At 43.3% G+C, this 27,733-nt stretch overlaps 1 protein-coding gene across 1 annotated transcript; it reads right to left on the bottom strand.

The window, feature by feature from the left end:
- Positions 1 to 567: 567 nt before the first annotated feature.
- TMSB15B (thymosin beta 15B) lies at positions 568 to 16,959 on the bottom strand. The gene is made up of 3 exons (XM_033946045.1): positions 16,813 to 16,959; positions 5,684 to 5,791; positions 568 to 1,073 (listed from the first exon to the last, which is right to left on the bottom strand). The coding sequence occupies exons 2-3, from the start codon at positions 5,784 to 5,786 to the stop codon at positions 1,036 to 1,038; spliced, it is 141 nt and encodes a 46-aa protein (XP_033801936.1). The 5' UTR covers positions 5,787 to 5,791; positions 16,813 to 16,959; the 3' UTR covers positions 568 to 1,035.
- Positions 16,960 to 27,733: the final 10,774 nt, after the last annotated feature.

Raw genomic sequence — 27,733 nt, 5'->3', positions numbered from 1 at the left:
CAAGGTTTAGTGGATGATTAATCGCTAACACAGGGCTTCCCAAATTTGTCTTAATCTCATCTTCCTTCTTATATATACTGCACCTTCCCTAACTACAGAGCTCGCTGTGGTTTAAAATTGATAACACCAAAAGGCAGCTATCTACCCTGAAAATGAGAGCGCAATTGGAGATTCAACATATGCAAATTTATCTTGATACGTATTCACCATGATTATCCTGAAAACTCACCTGTCTTGGGGGCCTCAGCATAGGTTAGGAAACTCTGCACTAACCCTTAATGACTGCTATGCAATAAGAATAGCCTTTTTGGGTAAGATCAATGGTCCATCTGGCCCAGTATACCATCTTCAGAGGCCAATCCATGTTACAAGTACCTGGCAAAAACCCAAATAGTAGCAGCATTCCATGCTACCATCCCATGTCCGTCTGCTGTTGAGACAATGGACTTTCTCCAGAACTTGTCCAAAACTTTTGTTTAAAGCCAGCTACACTTGAATTTTCCTTTTTGATTTTGCTGGTTTTAGAGTAGGAAGGTAAGACACACGAAAAAAAAACCAAAAAACTCCTCAAAACTTATATCATTTTATTTGACAGAAAACAAAAATAAACATGAAGCTGCAGCAACAAAATACATCATTCTGTGAATACACAAGACAGGCTAAGCCATCTCCTCCTCCTTTGACCAAATAATTTCATCACAGTTCCCCTAAATCTTTGGCAGTTTCTCACCGAGCTGTTTCCACCTCTAACATTCTTCATCGCTTGCTCCAGGAAGTAAAACAGAAGACCCCATAAGCAGAAGGTGGGCATGTGGTCAGGACACGCTTAGCAGCTGGTGTAGCAGGGAATGGAGAGAGGGTGCACTTCTCTACCTTCCAAAGCTCTTGGCATATTAGGAGGAGGATTCAATTTTAAAGACATAAAAAAAAAAAAAGCCAAAAGCTTGATTGTATTCACAGCCATAATAAAAATGATTTAGAAAAAAAAAAAGGGGGGGAGGAGTAAGAGCACAGAACTGGTGTCACATCTGTCTCCTATGACTTCTGACATGCCTTCTTCTCCTGCTCAATTGCTGGAAAAAAAAGTGCAAAATTTTAGTTATTCTACAAGACATCCCATATTAAGATCAAGTACATCAGAAATTCAAATGTGCAACGTAGCAGAAAACTTCATGGCATGTTGGGAACTATAGCAGTGGTACGAGTAAAAAACCATGCAAAGAACCACCACCCCTCCCTAGAAATCCCCTGCAGAAAGTACCTCACATATCACTAAAGCTGAAAATGGTGACTGATGCTCAAACAATTTCACATGCAACTGAGTTTTCCTGAGTTCTGCCATAATCCTATCTGATCAGTCGTTGGAGATATGATATTGTTAATTTAAAAATATTAGAATAGTAAAAATACTATGATAGTATATATTCTTCCTGCCCTGAACAGCTGAGCGGCAGAAGGCTGCTTCGGGGCTTCCCCTGCCACTCAGTTAGGGGCTTCCCCCTGCCGGCTCTGCACATATGTCGGCCGCTTTCTCCAACGACTGATCATATGGGATTATGGCAGAACTCTGGGAAACTCTTTTTTAATGGGTACAGATGTGTGTGTTACACACATCTGTGCCCATTATAAAAAAAAAAAATTCTTAAAATTAAAGACTGGCAGGAGGGGATACCCACTACCTCATGGCACTGGGATCCCCCACAAATCCCCAACACCCCACCCTGAAGCTCCTACACCCTCCCTACCACCAGGAGGTATGCTCATTCCCTTCCTGCCGGCAGGTCTGCCTCTTCAAAATAGAGGGCCTTCTGCTCCCCGGTGCATTTTGGGATGCACTGAGAGGGGCCTAAGACTGGCCCAGGTGCCCAAGGCCTCTCCTATGGGAAGGGCCTTAGGCCTCTTCCCAGTGAAACCTTGGATGCACTAGGTGGGGCCTAAGTCTGATTGGCCCAGGTGCCTAAGGCCTCTCCTATGGGAAGGGCCTTATGCCCCTCTCAGTGCATCCCAGGATGCACTCAAGATCTGCTAGCAGGAGGGAGTGGGCATCCCTGCTGTCAGATTTTCATCTAAAAGGTAAGTTTTGTTTTTTTGGGGGGGGAAGTTGGGGGGGGGGCCCTGGTGGAAGGAGGGAGTAGGCATCCCTCCTGTCAATCTTACATTTAAAAGGTGGGGGGGCAAAAGAGAGTGAGCTTCCCTCCTGATTTTTTTTTTTAAGTTTGTGGGGTGTGGGTCATCAGGAGGGGGTCCTGGCACTTTTTATTGGGGACAGATAAGAGTACATAGGCAACATCTATGCCTATTTAAAAAAAAAAAAAAAAAAGTTAGACTCGTCTGAGATATTGGAGTGTTAACCAGCACTTCATTTTGTGCATCATATGGGCATCAATTGGATTGCTCCTTTTAATATTATCAAAGGCTGCTACAAACCACAGAAAAGACTGCAATTTGCTTGACTCACTAAAGGAGGCACGTCTATAAATTGGCGCCCTTCATGAGGCTGAGAAAGCAAGGCTGTCAAGATCCAATATGGAAGAAAAGAAGCAAACCAGTCTATTATCACATCTGGCTCCCAGGTTTAAACTAGATTACCCAACATGGCCTTGTTTTGCTAAAATGGCTGCCTCAAAGACAGATGGATACTGTAAACATACATGCTGATATTAGTAAACCAAATTTGAGTTCAAACTATAAGGAAACAAATATTAAAACTTAGCCAACTTGTATCAATGCAAAATCTTTCACAGTAGAATAAATATTAGCCTTAAAAATGTATATACTAGGAATCAAAAAGAAACCATGTATATGCCAAAACACACAGCTTACCCAGCTGGTGTAAAATTCCCAAGTCTTACCAAACTAGTAAAAACCGATAAAAACTAAATGACAGTTAAAACTCTAAAATTAAAGGAGGTTAATATTTAATTATTGATTGATTTTACATTCATATAGGTTGGCTGTGTATCAGTGCTCCCTCTAATGACTGGCCCAAGTGCATGTAATTTTATTTTTTTACTGAGTGCCAAGTTCTAAAAAAATTTCTGTGTGAGCAATAAGTTCTGGAAAATTGTTGGTCTTAGATTTGAAAGTATTTTTGCGAGTGACCATGCAAAGTCTATGAACACTAGAATATATGAGCAATTGCTTATGCACTCTGCTTAGAAGGAACATAGCTGTGTATATGTTACTCTTGTTTTTAATTTTTAATATTTGTTCCGTTATGGTTTGAACTTCAAGTTTGAAAGGAAACTCTGCAATGAGGGCGTAGGATGAAGTTTAAGAGGTGAAAGGCTCCAGAGTAATCTAAGGAAATACTTTTTTTCATAGAAAGGATGGAATATGTGTGAAACAGTCTCCCGAAAAAGGTGGTGGAGACACTGTCTGAATTCGAGAGGGCCTGAGATAGGCACATGGGATCTCTCAGAGAAAGAGAATGGTTACTGTGGATGGGCAGACTTGAATGGGCCATTTGGCCTTTATCTGCCATCATGTTTCTATATGTTTACTGTATCTATCCGTGCCCTGAGGCAGACATTTTGACAAATCATGGCCACATCGGGCAAGTTAATTTAAATCTGGGAGCCAGATGTGGCAATAAAGGCTAGTTTTCTTCAGCCTGCTTCTTTTCTTTTTGCCCCACTTTAGGTGCCAGAAGGGGGCATGCTCAGCAGCAATTTTTTAATGGCCCAAAAGGTGTACCTAAGCCATTATAGAATATTAGCACAACGCTGTAGTAGTGTGCCAAAGTTAGGCCTACTTACAACAGATCAATGACTGGCCTAAATGGGCTCGCCTAAGTATTCTGTAAGTTGTGCACATTGCTTGGCGACACACCCATGACATGCCATGGTCCACCCATGTGTTTATACCCTCTTGACAGTTGTGTGCTAAATGATTTAGGCGCACTAGAGAACAGAACCTAGCACTTAACTTGTAACTGCCAATTACTAGCACCATCAGTTACGCGCATAAATGTTAAGTGTTGTCTAAATCATTTTGCATGCAACTATCGGACACAAATTTACATAAAAAGCCCTTGGTGACTTGGGTCACAACTCTATGCATTCTGAGGTCAATAAAGCAATTTAGAGGCTCCTGACTGCTTAAATTGCCTGTGTGGGGCTATATGCTGGATATCAGCACTGACCGGTAAAAACACAAAGGGTGCTATTTCACAGGTAGTTTGGAGGGGGGGAGGGTGAAGAATTGGCATTTATGCAGTTGTGCTGCTATTCAGCACTTAACTTCCTAGGGTTAAGTGGTTAAATCAGACCACATAAGTCAGTCCTATCTTTATGTGGCATCACCTAGGCAGTTAAGCACTGAATATTGTACTTAAACCATTCCGGCCGCATAAACCTGGATATTCAATGCCAGTGCCTAAACAAGGCCCAGCAGAGACTATTCAGGATGCCAGTGGCAGCTAAAAAATAAAATAAAGAAAAAAATAAACACCAAAAAAACACCTTACTGCCACCAGCTCGTTATCCCTGTTTTTCTAACAATTCTGTTTTAAAAAGTCCTTAAAAGTGCAAGCTTGCCAACCAACTGTAATCTAACTTGTGATCTAATAGCTGTTATGCTGGACTGTATAAACACAAAAAAAGGTCAAATTCTTTTTAGATGAATTCAGAAGGCGAATTGGGGGGGGAGGGGGGGCTTAGCTTGTTTCAACCACCAAAGCCAAAATTGGAAATAAAGTCAAGCCTCAGAAAAATGATCAAACTACAAATAAGGAAAAGCATTTACATCTCTTTAAAAGAGAAGCTTTGTAGAAGAGCTGTTTTCCACTTTATAAAGCGTCTCCATTTGGCTGTACGTTTTTCTAAAGAGCTAGAATTTTTTCAAGCAGCAGGACATCCCCTAACTAAACACTAGATTAACAAGAAACTGCAGCACCTGTACAGTTTGAGCTATTAATCATTTTTGGCTTCCAGCACTCCTTTTAATTACTCTTCAGGTCTAGTCTGCTAGAGACGTATCCTGCAGCCAGTTTTTCCTCTAAGCTGTGGTGTGCACGCACATAACTAGCAACTGCATTAAAAAAAAAAAAAAAAAGTTTTTGCTGGTTTTTTGTGAACATAAACTATACTGTCTATAGAGTCAAGGATCAAAACTTGGGACTAGGAATGTTTTTGTACACATGAGCCGGCAAAAATTAAGTGAGAGCATCACCTGCAGCCATAACACTCTGGGCTCAAACTGGATAATCCAGGCAACCTTAGGCTACCACAATAAAGAATGATTAGCTATTGTCGCCAAGGACATGCCTTGGTCCTCCGACACTCCAGTTCTCTTCTGCTTGGACACTGCAGAGAGATCCATCTATCCGATGCAACCAAAGGCAAGACTGCCTCATTTTCGAGCAACAACTGCAACCAGTTTGTTTTATCATGGCGTTTGTCAAGAAACACTTTCCACAGCAGATACAAAGCCGTGCTATGTCCACTATGACAAATAAGTTTCTGAAATGCATGCTCCCAACTAAGAAAGATAAAGAGCCAGAAAGGTATATAAGTATGAGTCCCCCCACCCCCACCTCTGAAATACATGTGTGAAAAGGAAACCCGGATGTCATCAGCCAAACCGCAAAGTCCGCCGTCACACTGAACAATTAGTCTCCTATTAAAAGCCCTCTCCCTCCCTCCAGGTTGGAAATTGCTTCTACCCGGCCACACCCACTTACTTTCTTTTGAAGGAAGGGTGTTCTTCTCCGCTGTACTGGTCTTTTTCAACTTCTTGTGGTCAAATTTCTCAACTTCAGACATATCAGGCTTTGGGTCAGACATTTTGGCTAAAAAAATTAATACAGCAAATGCTTTACACAGACAGTCATAAAAAAAAACCCCACAAAAACCCCAGAATGGATAAGGTAAACTGGTTGATTGTATATCTGGATTTTCAAAAGGCATTTTACAAAGTACCTCATGAAAGACTTCCGAGGAAGTTAGAAAGTCATGGAATAGGAGGTAATGTCCTTTCATGGATTGAGAACTGGCTGAAAAAACAGAGTGGATTTAAATGATCAATATTCTCAATGAAGGGTAAATAGTGGGGTCCCCAGGGGTCCGTGAGACAATTAAATTTGACAACAAAGTTGTGCAAAGTTGTTAAATTGCAAGAAAATTGTGAAAAATTGCAAGAGGACCTTGTGAGACAAGACTGGGCATCAAAATGGCAGATGACGTTTTTTGTGAGCAAGTGTAATGTGATGCATGTGAGAAAGAGGAACCTAAGCTATAGCTATGTGATACTGGGTTCTGTGTTAGGACTCACAGCTCAGGAAAAGGTTCTAGGAATTATCAGGAAAGGAATGGAAAACAAAGATGAAAACGTTAATACCCTTGTATCACTATGGTATGGCTGCCCCTCAAATAGTATGCAATTCTGGTCACCATCTCTCAAAGATATAGCAGAATTAGCAAAGGTACAGAGAGGGGTGACAAAAATAAGGTATGGGATGACTTCCCTATGAGGAAAGACTAAAGCGACTAGGGCTCTTCAGTTTGGAGAAGCAGCAGCTCAGGGGTGATATGATAGGTCTATAAAATAATGAGTGGAGTTGAAGGGGTAGATGTGACTCGCTTGTTCACTCTTTCTAAAAATACTAGGACTAGGGGACATGCAATGAAACTACTAAGTAGTACTGTAGTTTTACAACAAACCGGATAAAATATTTTCTCACTCAACAGGCAATTAAACTTTGGAATTCATTACTGTTGAATGTGGTGAAAGCAGTTAGCTCAGTAGGGTTTAAAAATGATTTGGATAATTTCCTAAAACAAAAGTCACTATAAGATGGACTTGGGGAAATCCACTACTTATTTCTTGGATAAGCAGTATTGTTTTACTTTTTGGGATCTTGTCAGGTATTTGTGAGCTGCATTGGCCACTGTTGAAAACAGAATACTGGGATTGATGGACCTTCGGTCTGTCCCAGTAAAGCACCTCTTATGTCCTTGGATTATTCCTGAGCCTACCACTTCTTAATGTCATCCTATACACTCTCATTCCAGAGCTTCCTTTCAAATGAAAGACTTGCCTCACACGCATTTAAACATCGATCGTATGTCTCCTTTCCTCCAAAGTATACATTTTGAGTGTCTCCATATGCCTGCTACTAGGAAGATTTGTGCTAAACTAGTATTTTGTAAAGTTTGCAGAATACCAACTTAATGCAGACCTGGTGCCTAAATTTTGGTATGGCATTTACACCTGCCAAAACCTGGTATAATTGCTAGCACCCAACTAATGGCCTAAATCCTGGAATACCCTTGACCCACCCATGTCCCCTTTTACTGTATGGTCAGTGGGAGTAGTATACTGTCCTTTAGATTCTATAAATACTGAAAGTTCTGTGTGGATCTAAGATGTGTGCAACTAAATTTACTGCACTGTTATAAATATAATATGTTATCTTCATCTTGTCGTCATTTTACGTTGCCATTTATTCCAAACAGGTTCTAGTCGGAAATTACCTACTAAAATGTACATCTTATATTTTGCTCAGCAAATTGTATTTCTATACTATTGCCTCTCAAGGTCTCTGCTCTCTGTATTTCCTCTGAATATCTGCATATTGTATTTCGCTGTTTGTCCAGCTCTCCTGATTGTAAACCGCCTAGAAGTCGCAAGATTGTGGCGGTATAGAAGAATAAAGTTATTATTATTATTATTAAATTAATGAGCCATCACTTATGAATAAGCTATCACAATCAATTATTGATCTTAACTGGCACTAGTTAGATTTGAATGCACATCTGCCTGCATGCTAGTCTATAACCCTGGGCTCCATGTGACCAGAGGAGGGGGATGGGTGGATCAAAGGCATTCTCATTTAGAATACTGTGTACAATTCTGGAGGCCGCACCTTCAAAAAGATATAAAAGGGATGGAGTCTGTTCAGAGGAAGGCTACTAAAATGGTGTGTGGTCATCATAAGGCATATGGGGACAGACTTAAAGATCTCATCTGTATACTTTGGAGGAAAGTCAGGAGAGGGGAGATATGATAGACGTTTTAAATACCTACTTAATGTAAATGTGCACGAGTCATCTTTCATTTGAAAGGAAACTCTACAATGAGGGCATAGGATGAAGTTAAGAGGCGATAGGCTCAGGAGTAATCTAAAGAAATACTTTAACAGAAAGGGTAGTAGATGCGTGGAACAGTCTCCCAGTAGAGGTAGTGGAGACAGACTGTCTGATTTCAAGAAAGCCTGGGATAGGCCTGTGGGATCTTTTAGAGAGAGGAAGAGATAATGGTTACTGCGGATGGCAGACTGGTTGGGCTGTTTGGCCTTTATCTGCCATCGTGTTGCTATATTTCTATGTTTTAAGTGATCCAAGGACAGTGAAAGGTGCCCTTTAGGGGGGGGGGATGTTTTGAAGTGTTAAGTAACTGAATTTTGAGTGCTGCCGAGACAAGTACAAGTGACCTGCAGCTCAGGTGGGAGCTTTACTCAATTTCACATTTGTGCCACTTCAATCCCTTTGAATGTTAAGCCTAGTGTGCATTCAGTACTTGTATATTTTCAAAATGGAGAGGATATTAGCTATTCAGCAGGGACGTTATAAAAAATTCATTGATGTTTGGGAGCCAATTAACAAATTATTGTAAGGATTGTTTATAATTAATAATTTATTTCTTCCCCTTTATTTATTGAAGCATAGGATGGGAGAGGGTGGGATTAATTTTAAATTATCAGAAATTATAAGAATATAATGGAGGGAGGGAAAAATAGTATTATGATTTCAATATATGCAAGATTAATAAGTTATTTTAAAGTGAATAAGATGGTATTATGTAGTTGAAAGTTTAAAAATGAATAAAGATTAAATAAAATAATCTCAGACAACTCTCCCTATCTAGAAGTTTCCACAAGTCCCCAGCACATTAGTACTTTCTCATAAGGAATTTACAAGTAGAATTTCACAGTTTTACCCCTTTTTGTAATCCGCTTTGAACCGAAAGGTAATGGCGGAATAGAAATCTGTAATGTAATGTAATGTAATATACTGCCTGTAAGCCTGAATAGCTCACATTCAGGTCTGTCTTGGAGGGCTCACAATCTTAGTTTTTGAATCTGAAGGAATGAAGAGTTAAGTAACTTGCCCCAAATCACAAGGAGTTGAAGTGGGATTTGAATCAGGCTCTCCCGTCTACTGATCTCACCATTAGGCTACCCCTCCACTTCTGAGAAGAAAGGAACTTTCGGAAAGGGTGGTTCCAGTTAAGTAGTGGATATCTTCCATCTGGTTGGAACTGGCTCTTTTGCCATTAACAAACATCTTAATGGACATTTTTTTCCTTAGTTGGGGGATCCAGCTTTGGAGTATAGTGGGTTCAATCAGTGTAAATGATTATATCCTCTATTTTATAAAAGAATGATCCTGTCCTATTATTTTATTGAGTTCTATTTTTGAAGTTTATTTTTAAAATTATAATCTTTATTAAACTGCCTTGACTTGTCTGATAAAAGAAGCTGTGTATCTGATTCGATAAATAATTATGAAATCAAATAAAGCTAATACAAGTCTGGGTCACTGACCCCCCCCCCCCCCATCCAGGCCAACACCTGAAAATGTCAATGTCATGCGATAAGGTTGTACCTAATTACATGTGAGAAAGGGATGCGGTATATCACCACATGAGAAAACACAGGAATTTGTGAGGGCAAAATGAGCGTCAACCACAACCCCAGGAAATGAGAGCTGGAGGAATACAAGTATCAGCCAACTTAAGAGCAATAATGAGGGAAAAGCAGCAGCAGTGAAAATTGCAGACAGTTCTTTCAACCCCATGCATGGTTAAAGTAGGTGTCTTGTCACAGCCCCTTTTGAGGAAGAATTAGACTAACTGCACTACCCTAGAAACATGCAACCAAATTCTTAGCTTCAGCCCCTTTACAACTAACCATTCATAAGGTTCATTGTCAGGATCCTCAAGTCAATCACATCAAGTTAGAACAGGATATGTGTGTCTCCAAGTAACATGAATTTTTTGGAGTGCACAATCCTGTTTGTACTTTCCACAACCAGAAGCTAGTTTCATGTATAAGAGGTTTTTGAAGTTGTCAGAAAAGCTGACAATAAAGCAACCATTAAGTACCGTATTTTCACACATATAACGCGCGCATTATACACGATTTTACAAACCGTGCATAACCGTGCGCGTTATACGTGTGAGCGCGTTTTACAACTTTTTTTTTTCAGTTCCGATCGGCAACCCCCCTGCGAACCGGCATCCTCACCCCGCTCACGTCACCCCCCCCCTCCCCCACGATGCTACATCCCCCCAGTACCGCAAAACATCTCTTACCCAATTGGGCACCGGCACCAATGCACAGGACGTGCCAGTGCCAGTGCCCGAAGATCCTCCCTAGTTGATTTGGGCTGGGCTGGGCGGTGTGAGAGAGATCCTCCTTCTTCCTGCGCTGAGATCAGAAGGCTTTGAGCATGCGCAAATGCTCAAAGCCTAGTCCAGCCCGGCGCAGGAAGAAGGAGGATCTCTCCCGCACCGCACCGCCCAGCTCAAACCAACGAGGGAGGATCTTCGGGCACTGGCACATCCTGTGCATTGGTGCCGGTGCCCAATCGGGTAAGAGATGTTTTGTGGTGCTGGGGGGATGTAGGATCGCGGGGGAGGGGGGGAGGATGCCGGTTCGCAGGGGGGATGCCATATCGGATTGAAAAAAAAAAAAGTTGTAAAGCGCGGGTAAGCGAGCGGGGGGCGGGAGGATGCCGGTTCGGAGTAGGCGGGAGGAGGTTTTAGCATGCGCGGTATATGCGTGTGCGCGCTATATTAAATTTTTTTTACATAAATTTGTGTTCCCCGTGCGCTATACCCGTGTGCGCGTTTTGCACGGGTGCACGGTATATGGGTGAAAATATGGTATATTTTTTAGAAAGTATCACTTAATACTAGTTTATATATATATATATATATATATATATATATATATATATATATATATATATATATATATATATATATATATCTATCTATATAATAAAACCGTAGGCGGCGCATGCGCAGTCTTATCAGCGTGCTTCCATGATCCGTATGTCCGTGGCCGCCAAGACTGTAGCATGCCCCGCGCTTACTACGGCCCCACGCGCAGCTCAGTTCGGCACGGCGGTTTCCCCAGATAGGGGAAGCCGAAAAACTCAATCCCGCCTCATGGTCCTGCCGCCGCTCACGAATTCCCCCCCCCCAATCCTCATGCAACAGCCGCTACCGCTCCTGTTCAAAGCGGCCTGCTGAGGTTCGCGGCCGCTGTAACGAACCTCGCAGGCCGCTCTCCACATGGTAGCACGTTCCCTCTGACGCAATCGCGTCAGAGGGAACATGCTACCGAGTTGGAGAGCGGCCTGCGAGGTTCGTTACAGCGGCCGCGAACCTCAGCAGGCCGCTTAGAACAGGAGCGGTTGCGGGAGGAGGGGGGGGGGGGAGTTTTAACAGGAGGAGTCGCCGAAAAAAACCTTCAGCCGCAGCAGGCCAGCACACGGGAAGGGAAGGGGGAGGGGCCGAACGGAGCAGGGCAGCTCAAGGTAAGAAGGGAATGGGGGGTGGGGGAAAATGTTTCTACTACTCAGCAGGGACCTGGAGGGGAAGGGAAAACCGCTGCTGCTTCTGCAAAGGAAAGTGGTGGTAGGGGAGAGAAGGGAATGGGGGGTGGGTGGGGGAAAATGCTGCTACTACTTCACAGGGATCTGGAGGGGAAGGGAAATATCACAGCTGCTTCTGCAAAATAAAGTGGGGGGGGGAGAGAAGGGAATGGGGGGTGGGGGAAAATGCTGCTACTGCTTCAGCAAGGACCTGGAGGGAAAGAGAAATACCCCTGCTGCTTCTGCAAAGGAAAGTGGGGGGGGGGAGAGAAGGGAATGGGGGGGAAATGCTGCTACTACTTCACAGGGATCTGGAGGGGAAGGGAAATAGCACTGCTGCTTCTGCAAAGGAAAGTGGGGGGGGAGAGAAGGGAATGGGGGGTGGGTTGGGGGAAATGCTGCTACTACTTCTCAGAGATCTGGAGGGGAAGGGAAATATCACAGCTGCTTCTGCAAAATAAAGTGGGGGGGAGAGAAGGTAATGGGGGGTGGGGGAAAATGCTGCTACTGCTTCAGCAAGGACCTGGAGGGAAAGAGAAATACCGCTGCTGCTTCTGCAAAGGAAAGTGGGGGGAGAGAGAAGGGAATGGGGAGTGGGTGGGGGGAAATGCTGCTACTACTTCACAGGGATCTGGAGGGGAAGGGAAATAGCACTGCTGCTTCTGCAAAGGAAAGTGGGGGGGGGGAGACACAGAAAGAAATACAGATAGACAAAGGAGGCTAGGGAGAGAGACAGACAGAAATAAAGACAGACAGGGGACCAGAGAGACACAGAAATAAAGACAGACAGGCAAAGGGTGCCAGGGAGAGAGAGAAAAAAATTGCAGGAGGGAGAAAGACAGAAAGAAAGGAAGAAAGAAACAGGAGCAGGGAGAGAGACATAAAGAAAGAAAGACAGACAGCCAGCCATATATTCTAGCACCCGTTAATGTAACGGGCTTAAACACTAGTATATATATATATATAAAATCGGAGGTATGTATGTGTGTGTGTATGTGTCGCGATCACGCAAAAACGGCTTGACCGATTTGAACGAAACTTGGTATGCAGATCCCTCACTACCTGGGATGATATGTTCTGGGGGTCTCGCGGCCCACCTGCACTCGTGGGCGGAGCTACAAACAGAAAATTAGATTTCACCCATTCATGTCAATGGAAAAAATGTAAAAAGCTGCCATTCTCACAGTAATTCAAAAACGGCTTGACCGATTTGAAGGAAACTTGGTATACAAATCTCTCACTACCTGGGGTGATATGTTCTGGGGGTCTCGCGGCCCACCTGCACACGTGGGCGGAGCTACAAACAGAAAATCAGATTTCACCCATTCATGTCAATGGAAAAAATGTAAAAAGCTGCCATTCTCACAGTAATTCAAAAACGGCTTGACCGATTTGAACGAAACTTGGTATGCAGATCCCTCACTACCTGGGGTGATATGTTCTGGGGGTCTCACGGCCCACCTGCACACGTGGGCGGAGCTACAAACAGAAAATCAGATTTCACCCATTCATGTCAATGGAAAAAATGTAAAAAGCTGCCATTCTCACAGTAATTCAAAAACGGCTTGACCGATTTGAACGAAACTTGGTATGCAGATCCCTCACTACCTGGGGTGATATGTTCTGGGGGTCTCTTCACCCAAGAATTTATATGTTCTTGCTCCTGGAGGTGAAACTAAAAATGTTGTTTATAATCAAGTTTTGTGTTAGTTGTATTGTATTCATTTTGTCAAATATTTCACATTATAATTTGAATATTGTACTTTTTATAAAGCTGTAAAAAAATAATTTCATTCACCACTATAAAGTATCTTTATTTGAATCCATTTACAGTGTTATTGCTATAATTAAATACCCGTGCAACGCCGGGGCATCAGGCAGTGTGCCTATAAAAAAAAAACACACACAACAAAAACAGGGTAAACAACTACCTGCAGCCCCCCCCCCCCCCCAACAGTCAGGAGGAGCCCAGGCACAGATGCACAATGCATGCACTTTCACCCTCTTGCAATGCAGCCCACTTTTCACATCAGGTCAAATTAAACGTACAGATTGCCAATGTGCATAAGAGCACCCATGTTAGTCTCAATAGAAGTAGCAGAATTCCAAAATAAGGGAGAAATGAGGAAATTTAATTTTTGAATTACTGTGAGAATGGCAGCTTTTTACAGTATTCTACTCCCACTGACCATACAGTAAAAGGGGACATGGGTGGGTCAAGGGTATTCCAGGATTTAGGCCATTAGTTGGGTGCCAGCAATTATACCAGGTTTTGGCAGGTGTAAATGCCATACCAAAATTTAGGCACCAGGTCTGCATTAAGTTGGTATTCTGCAAACTTTACAAAATACTAGTTTAGCACAAATCTTCCTAGTAGCAGGCATTTGGAGACACTCAAAATGTATACTTTGGAGGAAAGGAGACATACGATAGATGTTTAAATGCGTGTGAGGCAAGTCTTTCATTTGAAAGGAAGCTCTGGAATGAGAGTGTGTAGGATGACATTAAGAAGTGGTAGGCTCAGGAATAATCCAAGGACATAAGAGGTGCTTTACTGGGACAGACTGAAGGTCCATCAATCCCAGTATTCTGTTTTCAACAGTGGCCAAGACAGCTCAAAACTAAGAGGAAGATTCTCTGTCGCAGCCGTAAATGCAATGATTTTTTAAAAAATGTCATTCTCAAAAAAAAAAAAACTGCACATGCAATTGAGGTTCACGGAAGGTTGTCAAATTTACATGAGATGAGTCGCTGGCAATAGTGATCAACACTTTCACATAACAGACCATGGAACAGGCGTACATGTGCCAGGAAAAGCTATACCATAGGCACATATCTTATGTGTACCTTATTGGAGCTCAATATATGCACACGTCACCAGCAAATGCTATGTCGTTGTGTCAATCGTAAGACATGCCAGCGCTACTGGATGGAAGGGTGGAGAGGTGCAGGCATCAGCTTTCATCAACTGCACATAAGACATGCCTTTAATACAAGCGCTTGAGAAGTGTGCTTTGAGAGTTTCTTCCCTAAAAAAACTACTATAAATTTATGTGAATGGTGTATTTTTTTTAATTTTATGATGAGCCACAGCCAGAAACACATCCGAGACACACTTTGCACAGTCCCGGCAACCCCGACTAACTGGTAATTTTTGGTTGTCAAAAGCTGGCACCATGCTTGGGGAAATCACCCACGGATGATAGAGAATAGCCTGGAGTGCTCCTTTAAATATTTATGAAGCCATTTTAATATTTATGACCCGTTTTAATACATTTGCATGCCAGAGTCTGCCAGGAAGCTCGGAAAAGACCACCCTAAGCCGTTCTGATAATCGGCCAGTAAAATACTGCCACGCTAAACCAACTGAAGCCACTTTAGCAACCGTTAATGGCACGGTAAAGTTTTGAGAATCCTCTCCTCAGCATACAAATATTGGGCAGGCTGAACCGACCATACAGATCTTTATTTGATATGTTGCATTACTCTGAACAAACCTTTTGGTCTTTTTGGCGTAAGACGAAGCATGACCAGCACACAAATCTAGCAATTCTAGATAAATAAAATCCAAAAATTTTGCTGCTATGGTTTTAGGCATGTGGGATGGTACAGGGTACATTTCTGAGATGGGCATAGCTTGAGCTTGTCAGCTAGCAAACAATGACCTAATACCGGTATATAATAGCTGGGCCTGATAAAAAGGAGAGGCTTCCCTGCTTCAGCTCAATAAATGGGAGGGGGGAGGGATCATTCTTTCCTATACGAGAATCCGATTGTGGGAAGGGGGGGTCGTTAAATTACTGCAGAAGGAGGACATCTGTAAAAAAGGGGGGAGGGGAAGAGACACCCTTCAGGGCTTAGGAAGCAGGTACCCATTTTGCAAGGGGCAGAAAGACTTATACTATATAAAATGAAGGGGTAATAATGCGGCAATCAAAAACTGAATGGGGAACACGCACTATTGGAAGAATAGGCTGGTGGTGGTTAGTGAGGAGGAGGGGCAGCCTAGCAGAGGGATCCCTGGAGAAAAGGCAGAACTAATTATCCAAGAGCACCAGTACGTCTTGCACAACATTCTTTAGTTCCTCAATATAAACGTTCTTCGCCCCCCCCCCCCCTCCCCTTTCTCGTGATCGTACAGATAACTCCTAAGGCCTCTCCCTCACGTCGATTTCGCTAGTCACAGCTCCACTATCTTGGCTCTATTCTAGTCCCTCTGAACATCATCATCATTATTTTTTTTTTTTTTAATACCCCACCGGGAGTGAAGGGCTTCTTTCTAGCAGACGCCTGTGAAGGACTTTCTTCGTTAAGCACTGCACACATTCCAGACTATTCCCCACCCGAGCAGGGAGGGCGGATAAAGCAGCCGGTTTCAGCCCCCGCCTGGAAGAGCGTCACCCATCTTGGCATTTCCAGAAAATGTTCTGGCAAGAAACAGATAGTGATTTAAAAAAAAAAGAGAGGGAGAAGGAGAGCTACACTCCCACTTTCTGTACTTCAAGGATTAAGCTATACTTTAGAAAACAATTTAGCCAAAAGGGGGGGGGGGGGACGTACGGTGCTAAAACCTCACATTTTTCCAAAGCCTTCAGTCCGACGGATCAATTTTTATCCTTAACAGTTCACAATCAGTGGCCGAGGAAACATTCGGGGTGGGGGAAGGGAAGAAACTCACACAAAGGCAGGGGGGGGGGGAAGGGCACTGGCTACAGCCGCAGGGGGGGGGGGGGGGGAGAGAACCAGTCAGAGTAGTGACGAGTTGAAAAACCAACATGTTCGATCCGACAGGGCTATGTTGAGCCGATTAAAAAACAAGCGGACGCCTCACCCTTTATAGGATCAAATTCAAACGGAGTAAAAAGAGGTGCGAAATGCACCGCGACCTTTAGAGTCTTTCCGCGATACATCTGCGACCGAAGCCAGACCTGTGAACGGAGGAGGCTCGCCGCACTGGAACGTCAACCATAAGGCGACACGAAGCGGATTCCGCTCAGCATTAAAAAAAACAACCCAAAACCCTTTTTCACCCCACCCAAGGTACCCACAACCCCAGGATGCTTTACAAGGGGGGGGGGGGTGAAGACATTTTGGAAAGAGCTCTGCCGGGCTTTTTGCATTCGTCATTAGCGCAGCTGTCAGAATCCTACACATCTGGCACGGCTTCTGCTGCGCTACTCCCGTAAGCTGGCGCAACCTGTCTTACCTGCGCTGCTCTCACTACCTGTAGTACACGGCTACTAGTCCTTAAGGTTAAATTGTCTTCGCAAGGCGGGAGTCGTCCTTTTATAGAGCAGGAGCAGCCTTAAAACCTGATCCCCCCGCCTCGCTCTCTCATTGGCTCAGCTAAACTTTCTGACACGACCCTGAGTAGGGGCGGGACTAAACAGCCACCGACTTACAGGCGTCGCCCGTGGCTATCGTCGAGATTGGACTACATTTCCCAACCTGCTCCCAAAGAGAATGGGAAATATTTTGTTTCTTGATGATATGTGAACCGTGTTACTGTGAGGAAGAGGGAAAAAAAATTGTATAGCTATTATCCTTTTAACGATTTTAATTTTAAACAGTTACATAATTATGCCGATGTCAGTTCTATCCAATACTTCTTAAGTCACAATACCATTCTTTACTATGTTAAACTTCTGATCCCTTGGGGGGGGGGGGGAATGGAAAATAAGGTGATTTATTTTTTTTTACTTTCAGAAGTCAAAGCCTCCTTCCTCAGGACAGGTAGGATTGATAATGTCAGAAGGACAATAATTTTGTTTTCATGCATAACCACTGTAGGCCTGGGCCCAGCTCAACCTATGGACCAACAGAGGCCAAATTTTCAAAATGATTAGGGGTGCTAAACGCAATGAAAATTACGCTGCCTTAAACAAAGTCAAAGAGTCTGCTCAATACTGGGGGTGCTGGCACCCACAGAGCTGGCTCTTATGGGATCAGGTGAGGTACCAATGATAAAGGGCATCAAAATCCTAGTTCAAACTCCTAGGAGGATAGATGCTGGACTGAGATTGTGGCACCTTTTATAGCCAGTGCCTTACCCAGTGGGGGAGAGGGGACTTGAGATTTGGGGGCACCATTGATAAAGTAGGATCAGGCCTTGAGCCAGCCCTGCGTGGACCCTTCCACTTTTGCCTCAACCCCCCCACAGCAACCTGGTGCGGTACTACTGTAGCTGGTGGGAATCCCCAAGCCTCACCAGCTGCAGAGAGCCAGAGCCCCACATCTGTAAAGAGAATAAGCATGAGGTCAGTCAAGAAGTGCATCTAGCTGTCACAAATGTTTCCTCAATGAAAAATAAAAATAGATCACTACAACTTGTTGTTTTTTACGAGGGGGTACTGAATAGTTCTGAGCCCAACCAAAAAGAGAAAGACGTGGAAATAGTTCAATCTGAAACAATGTCAAACAGAGAATTTCATTTCTGCAAATTGGCACTTAATGCAATAAACTAACACTCTTTTCAGCTACAGTGGCAACATAACGCTCAGAATTTAGGAAGTTGGTGGGTTAGGCTGAGAACTTTTCAGCACACCCTGTGTTTCTACCTTTCCAAGTTGACGTAACAAGGTCTTTCTCGCTTTACAATGCTGCCATCTAGTGTCTGCATTTGGTACTTCATGAATCACAATGAAAGCAAATCAATATAGGTTTGACAATGAAGTTCATCTTAGGATAGAGCGTCCTATTCTCCATGGACAAGCAGGATGAGTCAGCCACACTTGGTGATGTCATCTGAAATGCCTACATATACATTAGCAAACTCCAAAGGTTTACAATAAACATAAAACATATACATCTCACCACCACCAGCCTTCCAAAATCTCATTAGACCCTCACAACTACAATCAGTCTCCAATCATACCAACTTAATACAAATCCTCCAATAAAAATTCAGTTAACTCCAGTTTGGTAAGCTGTCGTGGCTCAAAATAAAATGTTGGTTTACTGTTCAATGTTCTTACCTTGACATGAAATTTCCTACTTGGTATCTTAAAATTTTCAGTCAGGGCAGCCACGTTTAAACTAGTGTTTCCTAAACTATGGCTAGAACCCCAAATAAGGTCACAAGATCAGGGCCACATTTTCTCCCTTTGGACTTCCATTATGATCTATGCCCAGACAATACCAGTCATTATGGGGCCTGTGAATGACACGGGGACAAATTTTTCCCCATCCCCGCAGGAACTCAATTTCCCCGCAAGTTTTGTCATTGTTCCTGTCCCATTGCTATAAGCATTTGAGGCTACTGCAGATGAGGACAGAGCTTGCAGGGACAGGAAAAGAACTCGCTGGGATGGGAAAATGTGTTCCCACGCAGATGGGGTTAAATTTGTCTCCGTGGCACTTTCTAATTCACAAGTCCCAACCCCCATCAAAAGGATTTTCAGTTAGACTGGACAGCTGCAGAATACTGGGTTCTGTGAGCACACATTGACTCAATAAGCCCTGCACTGAACTATTGCTGCTGCCTTCCTTCTTTGGATGAGTGGAGAAGTGGGCAAGAGAAATGAGGGTAATACAGTGCAATTCTCCATAAGCCCTGTGTCTGTTATTGGCAGGGCTGATCCTTCCACTAGAGATAAACTAGGCATCCACCTAGAGCAGCAGAATATGGGGGGAAGGTGATGCACTCAGGTACAGGAAACATCGTCCCTCTTTTCTGCTAGGCCTGCTGCTGCCAGCACCCTACACGTTCCTGGGATTGATGCATTATTATTTACCAATGCTTGATATACCCAGTGGCGTACCAAGGGGGGGAGGTCCGCCCCGGGTGCAGCCTTAGGGGGAGTGCACAGCCAGCCCGGTCCCTATCGCGTTCCCACCCTCCCAGCGAGAGCATCAAACCTCCCTCTAGTAGCGTCGGCTGCTTCGCGGCTTTCTCCTCCCTCTGCCGCGTCACTGATGACGTCATCAGTGACGCTTCACTGGCAGGAGAAAGCCGCGAAGCAGCCGACGCTACTGGAAGGAGGTTTGCTGCTCTCGCTGGGAGAGTCGGAAAAGTTCACTGGGGGGGAGAGATAGGAGGGTCAGCGGGGGTTCGGCTGCCTCGGTGCTCCATTACCTTCTACGGGCAGCAGCAGCTTTTACAATTCTCTGCTGTTGCCGGCTTCAGGCCTTTCTCTCTGCCGGGTCCTGCCTACTTCCTGTTTTCATGAAGACAGGACCCGACAGAGAGGAAGGCCTGAAGCGGGCAACAGCAGTGAATTGTGAATGCTGCTGCTGCCCGATGAAGTTCAGGACATCAGGCCTTGGGTGACAGAAGGAGGAAAGGGAGCAGAGGGGGAGAGAACTGGGGAGAGTGTAGCTGTACCCAACTAGAGGGAATGAAAGGAGATGCCAGGGCTTGGAGGGAAAAAGAGACGCCAGGGCATGGAGGGAAGGAGGAAGGTATGCCAGATCAAGGGAAAAGGAATGGGGAAAGGAAGGAGGAGATGTCAGAGCATAGAGGGGGAGGGAGAGATGGAAGAAAAGGAAAGGAGAGAGATGCTGGGAATCAGGGAAGGGATGATGCCAGACCGTGAGGTGGGAAGGAAAGAAAGGAGAAGAGAGAGATGCCAGAGCATAGGGGAGGGGGTGGTGACAGAGACAGAAAAACAGAGAGGTGACAGAGTTGAAATCATTCATGTACAAAGGAGAGAAGGGGCATGGGATAAATAGTTTATGGAAGGAGCATAGAAAGAGGGAAGATGCAATATGGAAGAGAGAGAGAGAGAGAGAGAGAGAGGGTGCACACTGGATAGAAAGAGCACAGAGGGCAGTGAATGGAAGGGGCGAGATAAAGGGTGAACAGTAGATGGAAGGGGTAGAGAGAGGGAAACAGACACTGAATGGAAGTGTGAGGGAGAGGACGGACAGCTGCTGACTGGAAGTGTGAGGGAAAGGGGGAGCAGATGCTGGAAGTGGGGAGGAGAAAGAAAAAAAGGGCACATGCAGGATTGAGGGAAGAGGATAGTTACTGGAAGGGGTAAGGGAAAGAGGTGGCAAGCTAGAGGTAGACACAGTGAAAGAGGGAAATTGAGGACTGAATAGTAAAAAAGAATTTAGACAGAGGCAGAAAATAAATTGAGAAGGAAGACCAGGGAGCGGGAGGACAGGAGCGGAGAGAGAGATGACAGAGCAGAGGGGAAGGAGAGAAGACAGATACCAGACCAATGGGAGTGAAAGGAGAGATGGAAGGGGGAGGCATACAGTTTCTGGAAGGGGCATAGGAGAGAAGATGCCATATAGGGGCAGAGAGATGGCAGACAGTGGATGGAAGGAAGAGAGTAACAAGAAGATGAGGAAAACAGAAACCAGAGAAGACAAAGGTAGAACAAAAATTTTCTATTTATTTATTGCTTTAGGAGACGTGTCACTGTTTCTGTGGTATTGCATTGTATGCAGAGTCCAGCTTCTTGCTGGTTCAATTTAACCTTTATCTATGCATTTCTATTTTATCCCCCCTTTTACAAAACTGTGGAGCGTTTTCTAGCGCCAGCCATGGTAGTAGCAGCTCTGATGCTCAGAATTCTATGAACATCAGAGCTTTTACCACCGTGGCTAAAATCCACCCTACAGTTTTGTAAAAGGGGGAGGGGTAAGTTTGTGATGACATTCCATACTAGGCAAAGGTGTTTTCTGTGTTCTGTGTGTTCGAAAGACATGGTTTTTTGATAAGGATTGATTACAGGATTGATCTGTACTAGTCTGGCTTTTTAGTTTTACAATGGGTGTATTGATGTTGTACTTCTCACTGCAGTATGTAAGATGCTGCCTTTTCCTAGGTACTCATGTGACGTGTGGCTTTTTACTAAAAATCATGTTTTTCGTACAGATGGGGAAGGAGGTGCCAAAAAATGATGGGCCCCGGGTGTCACACAAGCCAGGTACGCCACTGGATATACCACAAAATACCTATATAGGGAAGGGGAGAGGGGAAGAAGAGGATTATGTTCTGTGCGGGGAGCCTGTATGATGAGTAGATGGGAAAGGCAGTGTGAATAGGTGAGATTCGATGGCAGTTTTGAACCTGGGATGATTTAAGTGAGGGAGAGAATTCCAGGGCTTGGGACCTGCACAACTGAGGGATGAATGATATAAAGATAGACAGCCAAAGGAGAGGGAAGTATAAGTTGGCCAGTGTTAGTAAAATGGAGAGTGTGAATGGGGTGCACATGGAATAAGCAGGTGGTTGATGTAGTCTGGGGCAGACAGGAGGCAACCCTTGAAATCTAACATAGGGAATCTGAATTTCATTTGGGTGGATTTGGGCAGGCAGTGCTCTGCCAGGAGGGAGGTGACATGATCAAAAGGTCTGGAGTTGTGTAATAGGTGAACCACGGTAGACTGAATGAGTGGTGCTGGTCTAAGGAAGTTCTGATGGTGTCGTGGAAAGCATATAGGATAGTCTCAGTGCTGTGGTTCTTTCTAAAGCCAGCATGATAGGGAGGAAGAATGAGTGATTTTTCCGTAAACAACAACACTTGTGAGTGAACTATTCTTTCAAGGACCTTGGAGAGAAATGGGAGGTTAGAGATGGGCCTGGAGTTAGCTGGATCAAGAGGTTTTTTTTTTCAGCAATGGTATGATCAGGATGTGTTTCCAAGGATGGGGGAAGACACTAGAACTGAGACTGGACTATAAAATAGGGAGCACCTGGAGTGCAAGCTGTTTGGGCTGGCCAGGGGTCAAGAGCAGATGAAGAGATGGGGGGGGGGGTCATGTCTTTTGTGTCTTTCAAGAGAGTGGATAGCAAGATGGGGTTAAAAGAATCCCAGATGCAAATGCTAGCAGTGGATACAAAATTGGCAAGCACAGTGAGTGATATGAAAGGTCCTGCTAGCTTCCGACTGCTCTTCATGAAAACTGACCTGGTGAGAAACTGAAACTAGAGCTGTTGCAATGAAGAGCCAGGAAGAGTACAGGCCTCTCTAATTTTGGTTCAAACCTTTCTACCATGACACAATCCACTTGCAGTTCCAAGGGATCAGCAGCAGCCCAGGGAAAATCTGGGAAAAGAAAAGTGGCAGCACTAGCCCCAGCTTTTTTTCTGCAGCAGTGAGCACAGCCAGTGATGTATTAAAGAGTGTGGGGGGGGAGGCAGTAGTCCACCTCTGATGCCATCGTGGTGAGGGCATAGGCACCCGTCCACCTCTCCGCCACCCCCCCCCCCCCCACTGCCACATGGGTACGCCACTTCCCTTGTACCTCTGTAATGTTCAAGGTGCAAACAGCAACCCCCAAGCTGCTGTTGCACCAGTGTCGACTCTTCCTCTGATGTCACTTTCTGGACCCGTGCCTAGAAAGTGATGTCAGAGGAAGAGCCAACGCAAGTGCAACAGCAGCTTCATGTGCCAGGAACGTTACAGAGGTAGGGGGGGGGGGAGAAAGGATGCAGCACGCGCACACACGCAGCAGGAGGGGGCGAAGAAGAAGCATAGGGAGGTGGGGGGAGGGGTACAGAGAAGAGGGCGGGAAAAGGGGCACCTCTCACCCTCGCTACGCCACTGAGCATAGCTCATTATGATTTCACTTCCCACATGCCCCCATATGTGGACAACGAAATAATAAGACTTGAGGCATGCTGCTGTGGCTCAACAAAAGAGTGCAGCTCAATATCTAACTACAGAAACAAAAGGCAGGGCAATTGTTGCCGCTCCTCCTCCCACCCTGGAGAGAAGAGGTGCTGCACTGTTGATGTTTCCAGAGGCTCATTTAGGAGAGAGGATGTTTGCAGAAACCATATTCATCCATACGTGTGTTCATAATCATCACACTCGCAATGCTTGGTACCTCTGAGGAAGGCTATTACATGGACTGTGTTGGGTGTGCACTACTATTGCTTCATAGGGATGAACTTGTAGCCCACATCTATCCAATAAACTTCATTAAGATAGCTCTTCTATGTGGATGAGTGCGAACACATGAAGAACATCTATTCCACAGCTTTTTTTTTTTTTTTTTCTTTTTGGAATTTTATCAGTGGTATAACCATAACTTTTTTTTATTTTTTTTTGGGGGGGGGGCATATAGGTCTGAAAAGTGCTAGTTATATTCTTTTTTTTTTTGGTATCAATAAATTTTTATTGAAAAAAATGGAACAAAATCAACAAACCTCCCATTCGGGACCAGCAAACAGTTTACAAAAAGCACAATCCAAATACATGGTCCACCACCCACAATACTCCCTCCAAAAATTCCTTCCCAACAAATGACAAAATACCCCCAGCATAAACCTCTCCCCCTCAACAATACAATAACCAAACCTCCCCAATCTGCACCCCCCTCCCTCCAACCCCCACCCATCCACTGGTTCCTCCCCTACAAAAGAAAACATCCAATACCCCCTCCCTCCCCTCTCAAAAATCAACAAATACTCAATCCCGGAGCTTGCCAAAAATCAAATCCCAATCTCTGTGATACATATCAAAATATCCATGGTCTGTCAATTATGAGATCCAAGATGGCTGCCGCTTGCTGCTGCTGAGTAGACGCGTACGAGTGTCTCGCTTACCTTTGGAAACATGCCTAAGAGAAGGGGAAGAAGCGTCGGTGGTGCCTCCCGATGCTCGGAGACCCCTCTGCCTGCAGTGGATGCCATTTTTAGGCATCTTTTGAGTGAGCAGGTTTCGTCGGGGAATCGCCCACAGGGAGCACTGGCAGAGAGTAGTGCCGCGGCGAACTCCCTTGGGCTAGAAGTCTCTCTGAGCCCCGACGTAAGGTCACCGCCCCTGCAGCCGTTGCCGCTGGGAGCAAGCTCACCGCGAGAGGAGAGCACGCCGGAGGAGGAAATGTTTTCCTCTCGAGAGGCCAGCATGTCGGAGGGCTTGCAATTGAAGACAGCTGAAAGTGAGTTACTCCTTTTAGAAAAACCGGCGGTAGGAACAACTCCAGCTAAAGGGGATCAAGGCTCCGGAGAGGTAAAACAGCCGAGTGAACACTTATTAATGACACAACCAATTTTTGTTTCTCCTGTTAGACCTTCTGAAGTCACTCTAGACTCTCTCTGGGACTTAGTGTCCAATTTTGGAAATGCCCTTAACTTACAGGTAAAAAATTTGGACAAAGAAATACAAATCCAGAAAGAAGAGATAAAAACCTTAAAGGAAGAGACTGTATCACTGAAATTAGAAATCCAAGAAGAAAAGAAGAACTTAAAAACAATTAAGAGTAACCAAGATTTATTTGTTAAAGACAATACGATTATGCAGAGAAAATTGGAAGCTTTAGATAACAATATTCGGATTAATAATTTGCGATTAATTAATTTTCCTAAAGTATTATCAATTTCTCCACGAGATATGATAAAGCGATACTTTCTGGAAATTCTTAAAATACCTGAAAATGCTTTACCACCTCTTACAAAGGTTTACTATTTACCTATAAGAAATCAGGATCCTCAAAAGAAAGAAGATGAAGGAATACCACAGAAAGAACCCTTGGACGTTTCCACTTTGTTAGAGCAATCAGATAGAGTTCCAGATAGCAATCAGATAGAATTCCAGCCACTCTCTTATTGACTGTGGCTTTGGCCCCAGACAAGGATTGGATTCTTAAACTTTTCTTTAAAAATAGGGCCAAGGACTTTTTGGGGTTTCATATCCAGATATTTCCTGATGTCTCGAGAGAGACTCAGAAGAGAAGAAGGGAATTCTTAATGTTAAAACCAGGAGTTAAAGACAATACGATTATGCAGAGAAAATTGGAAGCTTTAGATAACAATATTCGGATTAATAATTTGCGATTAATTAATTTTCCTAAAGTATTATCAATTTCTCCACGAGATATGATAAAGCGATACTTTCTGGAAATTCTTAAAATACCTGAAAATGCTTTACCACCTCTTACAAAGGTTTACTATTTACCTATAAGAAATCAGGATCCTCAAAAGAAAGAAGATGAAGGAATACCACAGAAAGAACCCTTGGACGTTTCCACTTTGTTAGAGCAATCAGATAGAGAATTGGCTATTCCAGCCACTCTCTTATTGACTGTGGCTTTGGCCCCAGACAAGGATTGGATTCTTAAACTTTTCTTTAAAAATAGGGCCAAGGACTTTTTGGGGTTTCATATCCAGATATTTCCTGATGTCTCGAGAGAGACTCAGAAGAGAAGAAGGGAATTCTTAATGTTAAAACCAGGAGTTAAAGACAATACGATTATGCAGAGAAAATTGGAAGCTTTAGATAACAATATTCGGATTAATAATTTGCGATTAATTAATTTTCCTAAAGTATTATCAATTTCTCCACGAGATATGATAAAGCGATACTTTCTGGAAATTCTTAAAATACCTGAAAATGCTTTACCACCTCTTACAAAGGTTTACTATTTACCTATAAGAAATCAGGATCCTCAAAAGAAAGAAGATGAAGGAATACCACAGAAAGAACCCTTGGACGTTTCCACTTTGTTAGAGCAATCAGATAGAGTTCCAGATAGCAATCAGATAGAATTCCAGCCACTCTCTTATTGACTGTGGCTTTGGCCCCAGACAAGGATTGGATTCTTAAACTTTTCTTTAAAAATAGGGCCAAGGACTTTTTGGGGTTTCATATCCAGATATTTCCTGATGTCTCGAGAGAGACTCAGAAGAGAAGAAGGGAATTCTTAATGTTAAAACCAGGAGTTAAAGACAATACGATTATGCAGAGAAAATTGGAAGCTTTAGATAACAATATTCGGATTAATAATTTGCGATTAATTAATTTTCCTAAAGTATTATCAATTTCTCCACGAGATATGATAAAGCGATACTTTCTGGAAATTCTTAAAATACCTGAAAATGCTTTACCACCTCTTACAAAGGTTTACTATTTACCTATAAGAAATCAGGATCCTCAAAAGAAAGAAGATGAAGGAATACCACAGAAAGAACCCTTGGACGTTTCCACTTTGTTAGAGCAATCAGATAGAATTGGCTATTCCAGCCACTCTCTTATTGACTGTGGCTTTGGCCCCAGACAAGGATTGGATTCTTAAACTTTTCTTTAAAAATAGGGCCAAGGACTTTTTGGGGTTTCATATCCAGATATTTCCTGATGTCTCGAGAGAGACTCAGAAGAGAAGAAGGGAATTCTTAATGTTAAAACCAGGAGTTAAAGACAATACGATTATGCAGAGAAAATTGGAAGCTTTAGATAACAATATTCGGATTAATAATTTGCGATTAATTAATTTTCCTAAAGTATTATCAATTTCTCCACGAGATATGATAAAGCGATACTTTCTGGAAATTCTTAAAATACCTGAAAATGCTTTACCACCTCTTACAAAGGTTTACTATTTACCTATAAGAAATCAGGATCCTCAAAAGAAAGAAGATGAAGGAATACCACAGAAAGAACCCTTGGACGTTTCCACTTTGTTAGAGCAATCAGATAGAGAATTGGCTATTCCAGCCACTCTCTTATTGACTGTGGCTTTGGCCCCAGACAAGGATTGGATTCTTAAACTTTTCTTTAAAAATAGGGCCAAGGACTTTTTGGGGTTTCATATCCAGATATTTCCTGATGTCTCGAGAGAGACTCAGAAGAGAAGAAAGGAATTCTTAATGTTAAAACCAGGAGTGACTCAAATAGGGGGTTTATTTTTTCTTAGGTATCCTTGTAAATGTGTCATAAGATACCGTTCCTTGAAATATGTATTTGTAGATCCAGCTCACTTGACTACTTTCCTTTCTGCAAAATGTCTTGAGTCTGTAGAACCATCTGTACCATTGTGATAATAATAATTAGCTCACCTCTCAGTAGTAGTTTAAGTGATTTTTCTTGTTAAAACGTTTTACTTTAATTTAATTTCTACTCTTATCGTTAATCTTGGATCTTAATTTGAGGACTAGTGTGTGATTAAGTTAGGATGTATACTTTCTTTATTATTTTGAATTGCTTTCAGGTTTGAGAGTAAATAATATTATTATGTTTTCTTGATCTCACTTTCTGTACAAGATGATATGCTTGATAATAAATGTGTAAATTTTATAAATAAAAAAAAAAAAAATAAAAAAAATATCCATGGTCTGTGTGTGTGTTGGTTCAGGAGAATACATATAAAATTGTCTTTCATTGGTATTATACTCCTGCTAGTTATATTCTTATTGACAAATGACAAATAATGCCTTCAGGTGCAACTGAGAA

This window comes from Geotrypetes seraphini, chromosome 5 (assembly GCF_902459505.1).
Source record: "Geotrypetes seraphini chromosome 5, aGeoSer1.1, whole genome shotgun sequence".
NCBI lineage: Eukaryota > Metazoa > Chordata > Amphibia > Gymnophiona > Dermophiidae > Geotrypetes > Geotrypetes seraphini.
This window is presented reverse-complemented; position numbering and strand designations above follow the sequence as displayed.